This window comes from Colias philodice, chromosome 31 (assembly GCF_061535455.1).
Source record: "Colias philodice isolate Cphi_HAF_F1 chromosome 31, ilColPhil1 Martin Lab GWU primary, whole genome shotgun sequence".
NCBI classification, from domain to species: Eukaryota; Metazoa; Arthropoda; class Insecta; order Lepidoptera; family Pieridae; genus Colias; species Colias philodice.
In genome coordinates this window covers 1,474,729-1,484,322 of record NC_143116.1, presented here as the reverse complement: position 1 = coordinate 1,484,322, position 9,594 = coordinate 1,474,729, and the positions used below count along the sequence as shown (strand labels likewise).

Sequence of the window (9,594 nt, the reverse complement as noted above, 5' to 3'; positions counted from 1 at the left end):
GTATCTTTTTTAACATTTAATTGTATTTCATCTATAAGACCTTTGATAGCAGTTAGAGAGCCAGCTATGTAACCAACTTTATACATAAGCCTGTCAGAAAATAGTTCTTGAATGTTCGAGACTGTTTGTATTTTGTACTGTATTACGTTTAAAGTGTCATTGATAGCTGAAAGTAATTTGTGTTCTAATTCAACTGATTTAAATGATCTTCTTCCATCAATAGGTTCATTTGGTTCTTCTGCTTTATCTGTGTCTTCTACGATTTCTGTCCTATTAGAACTCTCTGAAGTGTTGTAATTTGTGTCTGTTTCGTTTGCTTTATCTGTACTATTTGTTGTATCTGTATTTTCATTTATAACTGTTTCATTTTGAGCATCGTTTATAGACCTAGAAACTCTTATCAAAGGTTTCTCTTTAATAGATTTCGTAAAATGATCCAGAACATTAGTAAGTTTCGTCAGATTGTCCGATAAGTTTCTACTTAAATTCAAATAAAATAATTTGTCGTTTATCAAGTCCTCATATCTTGGTTGCTGTGTGGATGTCTTATTTTTGCTTTTTCTTAATAATTTCGACACCCAGCCAAACATTCGTCGATTGTCAAACAAACTTTCATCGAATATATTATCTGTGGCTTTGAAATGTGGTGCATTGCCACTTTTATAATTATTTATAGCAATTAATTCATCTTCGCTAAAATTATTATTATAAAGATACTTCATATCGTCTTCGCTTCTCAAGCCATATCCGTAATACGAATTACCTATGTGCCTTGCTAATGTTGTTGATAGAATGCCTGAAAATATTAAAAATATCTTATTTAGGATATCATAGTTAAATCTCGACAAGTCGTAGTTGAGAGAAAAATTAATAAGCCACACTATACTATTTTTTTTGTTTTAAATGCAAGTTAAGTCCTAGTGTAGAAGAGAACAATATACATTTAGGATGCTCACAATAAATTTTAGAAGCATAGTTGCATGGTTTTTCCTCGAATCTACATCAATCTTGTTTTATTTTAATAATATCTATTGAATATTATACCTACTTACATATACATTACATAAACATTATTATTCAAAGTATGATTAATTAATAAAAAAAACTTACAAAGAAATGGCAATAAAAACATTTTGACGAGCAAACAATGAAGGTGTGAATTAATCACAGTGTAACTAATTGTTTAACAGTGACTGGTAAATTAAAACAAGGCCTTCATAATTACGTTTTGATTAGCTGTTAACAGTTTGCAAAATCGAATATACGTATACTAACTTTATTCTATGTGTTTGCTTCGAGTTATTAATAAGAAGACCGAAGACGGTTGTTTCGGAACAAAAATTATACCAAAGAATATTTTAAATTCTTAGGTAGTTTTCAAATAGTAAATTGGTTCTGAAACTATACAAATGTAACGAGTTGCCTCCTTACCACTGTGTTACACAAACCTTAATAAATATGGGCCTGATGAAACACAAATACGAACAATGCAGAGGATTTTTTACATAACCCTTTTTACATCTATTTCCCCAACTCTGGGGAAATTTGAATTAATTGAAACTGGCATCATTAGTTAAGGCGCAGACAGCCGCGTCCACGGGACTTTTTTCTTGGCAGGTCATTTAATCGTATGGCAACATTTTTTTTGACATATTGATAATAAGAGAAAGCGGCAATTTAGCTGTCATGTCTACTTGTCAAAGTTGGAAACGAGAAACCAAAATGTTGTTTCTGATATTTTCCAACAATGAATAATCGTAAAAATAAGTGTTTAAATGAGAAAATGGATTGTTTTGTGAAAACTAGTGCTGAGAAAGAAGCGATTTATGAAATATATCGATCATGTCGGCTGTGCGGTGGTGGAGCGGGGTATAAAATGCCAATTATACAAAATGTAGTGAATATAACTACAGACGACGTGGAGTTAAAAGACAAAATACGGGAATGCGTTCAAATTGAGGTAACAAATGTTACAATACTTGTTTCATGTAATATTTACTTAATTCTACGTGCTTGTGCAATGTTTTGAGTTACTAAAAATGTTAATGTATATCCGTCAATTCTATTCGATTACCTTATATTTCTTATGAGAAACGAATATAAAAAGAATATTTTTCACTTAAGAGATCTATTTCCTTAATTATTGTATGCTATTGAATCTGTTTAAGAAACAAAAACTATTTTTTTTAAAGTAGGTTACTATCATAAAACTTGAATGAGGTCAGAAAAGAGGTCTATATTCATGCATTAGATATCATACAAAAATATTACTTTGTTATCACTTTAGAAACACAACACTTGTAAACACAACACAATTGTTACTTGCTTTTAAATACATTCTTCAACCTCCTCTAGGACTTTAAAAATTCTTTTAACATTTAGAAAATTAATAAATTGTTTATATTACTCATTATCTTATTCTATTCATTTTATATTCCAGGTATCTCAAGATGATAAAATGCCTCCCCTGATTTGTGAGTTGTGCGTCGATAAGATTTCAGACTTCTATGATTTCCTAGAGATGTGCAGACGGACAAACAAACGAACAAGGTTACGGCTGGGGCTGCCTCCGCAAGCACTGGTTAGAGATACGGTAAGATGTACTTGTGAAATAATATAAAATATCTCCCTCCACCACAAAACCTAAACATTTATAAGAAGAAATTAGAATAATGCTATTTATTACTAACTAGCTGTTCCACGCAGTTTCACCCGCTGTGCTCTGGTTCTATTGGTTTAGCGTGATGATATATAGCCTACAGCCTTCCTCAATAAATGGGCTATCTAATACCGAAAGAATTTTTCAAATCGGATCAGTAGTTCCCGAGATTAGCGCATTCAAACAATCAAACTCTTCAGCTTTATAATATTAGTATAGATTTTCAATTCAACCATTTCCTGAGATTAGTAAGTTTTCATGACTATATGTCATGAAAACTTCCAAAATAAGTTTATATAATTAAATAAAGTGATTTTTTTACTTTCAGCCAGATGCAGGCGATTGCATTCTCGGCATAACGGAACCTGTTTATGTAAAAAAGGAAACAAACACATCAAATACAAAGAAAAAGGGAAAATTTATCAAAGGAAAGGATGTTAAAGTTAAAAAGGAGCCTGTCGTTCCAGTAAAGGTAATATATTATGTATTGTATGTTTTATTTTTCACCTGTATGTATAAATAAATACTTATATAGATAATTAACACCCAGACACAGAGCAAACATCTATGTTCATTACACAAATATTTTTATTTGTTTATTTACTAATTCAGGAGCCTATGGATTCATAATATATAAGCTGTACCTATTTTTTAATGTCAATAAAGTTATTTATTTATTTATATTTATTTGCCTCGGGTGGGGATCGAACCCACAACCTCTGGCTTTGAAGGCAGGGCCACTGCCAACCAAGCCAACCGGTCCGTCAAGTAGTTTGTATGTAACCGACTCCTTTAGACACGATTTTGACCCACTTTAAACGGACAGATTGAATTCAAACTTTGTACACATATCAAGGTTTGGTTACAATTCAATAATTTTATGAGTTTTAGTGTGTTTTTTTTTAACTATATTTGTTTATTTTCTGTAAAATACATCTTCTTATATATAAAAATGAATCGCAAAATGTGTTGGTAAGCGCATAACTCGAGAACGGCTGAACCGATTTCGATAATTCTTTTTTTATTATATTCCTTGAAGTACGAGGATGGTTTTTATGTAGAAAAAACGTAAATATGTACCACGGGCGAAGCCGGGGCAGACCGCTAGTATAATATAAAAATGTATCCCAAAATGTGTTGGTAAGCGCATAACTCGAGAACGGCTGAACCGATTTCGATGATTCTTTTTTAATTATATTCCTTGAAGTACGAGGATGGTTTTTATGTAGAGAAAACGTAAATATGTACCACGGGCGAAGCCGGGGCGGACCGCTAGTCTTATATATAAAAATGAATCGCAAAATGTGTTGGTAAGCGCATAACTCGAGAACGGCTGAACCGATTTCGATAATTCTTTTTTTATTATATTCCTTGAAGTACGAGGATGGTTTTTATGTAGAGAAAACGTAAACATGTACCACGGGCGAAGCCGGGGCGGACCGCTAGTCTTATATATAAAAATGAATCGCAAAATGTGTTGGTAAGCGCATAACTCGAGAACGGCTGAACCGATTTCGATAATTCTTTTTTTATTATATTCCTTGAAGTACGAGGATGGTTTTCATGTAGAGAAAAAGAAAACATGTACCACGGGCGAAGCCGGGGCGGACCGCTAGTCAGTAATATAATTCGATTTTATTGATGTTTACAGCAAGAAATGCCGAAAGGTCTCAGCAAAGAAGTTCGTGAATTGTTAATTAGCTCGAAATCGGATAAGATCAAGAAAGCGGAAGCTATGACACGACGTAATACAAAACCGGAGAAAATACAGGAAAAAGTTCGGGTAAGTTCCGGAGATATTTATCTATACTAATATTATAATGCTGAAGAGTTTGTTTGTTTGTTTGAACGCGCTTAATCTCGGGAACTACTGGTCCGATTTGAAAAATTCTTTCAAGTTTCAGTGTTAGATAGCCCACTTATCGAGGAAGGTTATAGGCTATATATCATCACACTACAACAAACAGGAGTGGAGCCACGGGGGTGAAACCGCGCGGAGCAGTTAGTCTAATATAATAATATCTAATATCTAATCTAATCTAATATTTAATATTTTAATATATATTATAAAGGCGAATGTTTGTAAGGATGTATGGATGTTTGTTACTCTTTCACGAAAAAACTACTGAACCGATTACAATAAAATTTAGCACACATATAGAGGGTAACTTGGATTAACACATAGGATAGTTTTTATCCCGGAAATCCCACGGGAACGGGAACTATGCGGGTTTTCCTTTGCAAATGCGGGCGAAGCCGCGGGCGGAAATCTAGTTAATATGTATATAAAATGCTAAAGTTTGTAGGGATGTTTATTGTTAGTAAGTCTTTCACGCGATAACAGCTGATCGGATCTTAATGAAATTCAGTACAGAGATAGATTATTGTCTGTATTAACATACTTTATGCAATTTTTTACGGTTATAATACAGTTACAAGGTCTTTTTTGTACTTTTGTTAAATACCATTTGAATATCCATATCAATTTAATTTTTATTTTTAACTAGCGTTCCGCCCGCGGCTTCGCCCGCGCAGACAAAGAAAAACCCGCATAGTTCCCGTTCCCGTGGGATTTCCGGGATTGCGTCATTTTCCAGGGATAAAAAGTAGCCTATGTCCTTTCCCGGGTATCAAAATATCTCCATACCAAATTTCATGCAAATTGGTTCAGTAGTTTAGGCGTGATCGAGTAGCAGACAGACAGACAGAGTTACTTTTGCATTTATAATATTAGTATGGATTAACACCCAGACACAGAGCAAACATTCATCACATCACACAAATATTTGCCCCGGGTGGGAATCGAACCCACGACCTCTGGCTTGGAAGGCAGTGTACCAACCAAGCCAACCGGTCAGTCAATAATTTATCAGTTTAAGTGTGTGTATTTTTTTACTATATTAGTTTACTAGCAGTCCGCCCCGGCTTCGCCCGTGGTACATATTTACGTTTTCTCTACGTAAGAACCATCCTCGTACTTCAAGGAATATAATAAAAAAAGAATTAACGAAATCGGTTCAGCCGTTCTCAAGTTATGCGCTTACCAACACATTTTGGGATTCATTTTTATATTATAGACTAGCGGTCCGCCCCGGCTTCGCCCGTGGTACATATTTACGTTTTCTCTACGTAAGAACCATCCTCGTACTTCAAGGAATATAATAAAAAAAGAATTAACGAAATCGGTTCAGCCAATCTCAAGTTATGCGCTTACCAACACATTTTGGGATTCATTTTTATATTATAGATTTATATCTATAAAATACATAGTATATAAATGCTGCCTGCCATCTTCTATCCCTATGTATGCATCTTTAAAACTACGCAACAGATTTTTATTACAATTTTCAATATAATCATATAATTCAATTTCTTTGATGTTTACAGCAAGAAAAGTTGAAAGGTATAAGCAGAGAACTGCAGGAATTGTTAAATAGTTCAAAATCGGATAATATCAAGAAAGCGGAAGCTATGACACGACGTAATACAAAACCGGAGAAAATACAGGAAAAAGTTCTGGTAAGTTCCGGAGATATTTATCTATATACTAGCTGTTGCCCGCGACTTCGTCCACGATTAGGTCGTTTTTCGTCATTCGTCGTTTAAAAAAAATACGTGACACTTTATTTTTGAATGTTCTTAATTATTGTCTCTTATAAAATTTAACTACTTACATTAAAATTGAACACTCTGATAAGAAAATCTTAAAATCTGAAGAAAACATGAATGAATGTGATTTAAATTCTACATTACTTAGTATCAAAATATAATAATCTAAATTAAATGTAGATTAACAGTTTGAGCACACCATTATAGAATATGTACTTAAGTATTAAATTACGTTAGTTAACATAGTAACTTTACTAAAAACACGATGACTATCTTTCGCGCTCGGTACCACAAACTAAGCATGTTTGTGGTAAGTGGCCCGCGTGACGCGTCACTTGACCCCCTGCGAGTTCCCCTCCGTTGCTATGCGAAAATACATTCGTTGCTCTATTTTAGGAAAAATTTGTAATACTGTGGCCTGGGCGTTATAACACGTCCAGGGAGTTCCTGAGTGCCGATATCACCATCTTGAGGAAAAGCTTCTAATGTCGATTTAAAACTGCATACATACGAATTAACCTGTTCTAAAATTGTGAAATGAGTTCAGTTTTAAATTTGAGAAATATTGATTTCTTGTATTCCACTATTCGTTGTAGTCGAATACAAAATATACCTATTTAAACAAACTTAGGTTGGCCTACAGGCAAAAGGGATCCTATCAAATGGTAAAATTGACCTTGTATCTTAAAAGTAAGCATGAACGGACCTTCTGATAATTATTGAGCATCAAAGGATCATTTGAAACGCGCTACTATAAGAGAGAATATTGTCTAATAACAGTTTACATTGCACAGTATGTTCCCCTAAAAGTAGTGATTTCAAAGGTTCCGGTGTATCTTCAAATGAAAGCCGACTCCTTACTACACTTTAAAGCATTACAAAAAGAACATACTACGCCTTTACAGAAGATGATCTGTAATCAATTGTGAGGTTATAAGCAAACCCACTTTTATATTTGTCAGACCACACCACCGAATTCGTAGATTGTTTACCTCAAGTCATTAAGACTATGACGAAATCTGTCTGCAGAAAGACGGGCCTCTCGCTATTCGTCCGTTTCCAGAGACCGAATAGTTTCAATTCTTAATCTTTCACTAAACAAACTTATTAATCGTTCTTGTCTCATATAATTGTAATATTCGCGTCCCTACTCTAGTCATTGCTTATACTCATGTTCATCTTCAAGAGATCGAATAATATTATGATGCACCCTATTATTTGTCAAACGGTCTTCATATTAAGTAAAGTTTCAGATTCTCGAGATAAAATATGACTGTCGTGATCACTGATCAGTAGTGAGACGTAATTCCCTCTCAATGAGGGTTTCGGTCTCACGGGATAGTACAATATGCCGTTTGCGATCAGCTGTGAGACGTCATACCCTCTCAGTGAAGGTTTCGGTCTCACGGGATAGTAGGGGAGACCGGGTTTGGTTGTCTCACGGGTTGGTTGTCACAGCGGTCTTAACACAAAACTGAACTATCGAATAAGTCTGTTGAACAGCGTGGCAAGAGCGATACAGTGACAACGCTGTCCCCACTTCGCGTCAGACCGCCCCGATCTGCCGTGAGGGCCTCACACGTGTTTATTGTTTTCGCACAGATTTTTTATGATATGAGGACCGAATATGCTCCTCATAACATCATTTTTTGTGAACGAAACGACAGCGCGGTTTAATTTAATGCCAACACCATTAGAAAAAAGGATTATTATTAATTGTGAAAAAATATCATGATTTAAGCGCATCACACACGGTGAAGATACTATAATATTTTATCTTAAGATACTGTTATATTTTATTACCCACAAAATTTCGCGTCATTTGTAAAAGGATGGCGGTTCTACAGGGGTCTTAGTACGCAATGACAAAAAGAAAAAAAACCGGCCAAGTGCGAGTCGGACTCGCGCACCGAGGGTTCCGTGGTAGTAAGTTTAAAATTATTAAAAAAATATATATTATGTGATGTAACTAAAAATTTATGGTTTTCGTAATTTTTCCTTTATCTATGCTATAAGACGTTGCTTCGTACCAAATTTCAAGATTCTGAGTTGACGGGAAGCACACTGTAGGTTTTGATTCCCTTGCAAGTGTCGAAAATTTGCGGCATAAACGGCTGTATCTTTTGATTGCGTTGGCTTAGAAGTTTGATTTTTTCACAGCTTCAAGGGACAGTAGACCTGAGTAATTGATATAAATTTCAGCTTCATACCTCCACGCGTTCCTGAGAAAAAGGGTCTTGACAGACGGACGGACGGACGGACGGACAGACGGACAACAAAGTGATCCTATAAGGGTTCCGTTTTTTCCTTTTGAGGTACGGAACCCTAAAAATGATGGTCCGAACGCTGATACCGGATGCGTTAAGATACTGTGATATAAAATATGTATAACAGTATCTTAAGATACAATATTATAGTATCTTCACCGTGTGTGACGCGCTTTACACTATTAACACTCTTTTAACATAAAATATAAGTCTGTGAGTGTGTAAAAATAAATCCAGCTAATTACACATCAAACTTATGTTTATAATTAGGTATACGACATGAAAATATATTAATTACCAAGCAATAATAATACAGATAAGCAGTGGTGGCTCAGTGGTGAGACCTCGGACTTCGAATCGATAAGTCCGGGGTTCGAGACCAGGCGAGCGCGCAGGAAATAAATTGATTTTTCAATTTATCTGCGCATGTTGTAACATCACCACTGCTCGAACGGTGAAGGAAAACATCGTGAGGAAACCGACATGTCGAAGAATTAAAACAGTTCGATGACATGTGTCATCCGCCAACACGCACTTGGCCAGCGTGGTGGATTATGGCCTGTACCCTCATAGGAGGCCCGTGTCCCAGCAGTGGGAACGTATATGGGCTGATGATGATGAATAATACAGATAAATACTGAACATAAGTAGGTATAATAGATATTAAGTAGTATTAGTTAAAATATACTTTGACTGTTAGTCAAAGTTTATTTTTACTAACAACATGTAAATGAAGAAGAAATAATAATTACCAACGAACTAACCTTTTCTATAATACTTAACACGGCACATTTTTCAAATTATCTTGATCAACCCTGCTCAAAAATTTGAGGGTTTTGTTGGAACTTTAATATGTCAAAACTATGATAATATATCTAAACTACGATACAACTTGCTTGCGGAAATGCTCATTACAATTGTGAATCTAAAGAATAACTAACAACATACTATTCAATTTTATTGAGCTGATGAATATCTTTTGCCTGGAAGAAATCACCGTCGCCTAATAAATATACTGTGTTTTCTTATAAAACCGTTACATAATTTATTTTATCTACT

At 34.9% G+C, this 9,594-nt stretch overlaps 1 protein-coding gene across 3 annotated transcripts in view; it reads left to right on the top strand.

The window, feature by feature from the left end:
* The first annotated feature begins 1,699 nt into the window (after positions 1–1,699).
* The window catches only part of LOC149475044 (uncharacterized), a 51,509-nt gene continuing 43,614 nt past the window's right edge, over positions 1,700–9,594 (top strand). For all 3 annotated transcript variants that reach the window (XR_016318124.1, XM_089713825.1, XM_089713824.1), the window contains exons 1-5: positions 1,700–1,960; positions 2,441–2,593; positions 2,988–3,131; positions 4,311–4,442; positions 6,047–6,178. Coding sequence is in view for 2 of the 3 variants with exons in the window: in XM_089713825.1 (XP_089569951.1) it covers positions 1,748–1,960; positions 2,441–2,593; positions 2,988–3,131; positions 4,311–4,442; positions 6,047–6,178 (774 nt within the window). In the remaining variant the exon portion in view is untranslated. The remainder of the gene's footprint in view (positions 1,961–2,440; positions 2,594–2,987; positions 3,132–4,310; positions 4,443–6,046; positions 6,179–9,594) is intronic.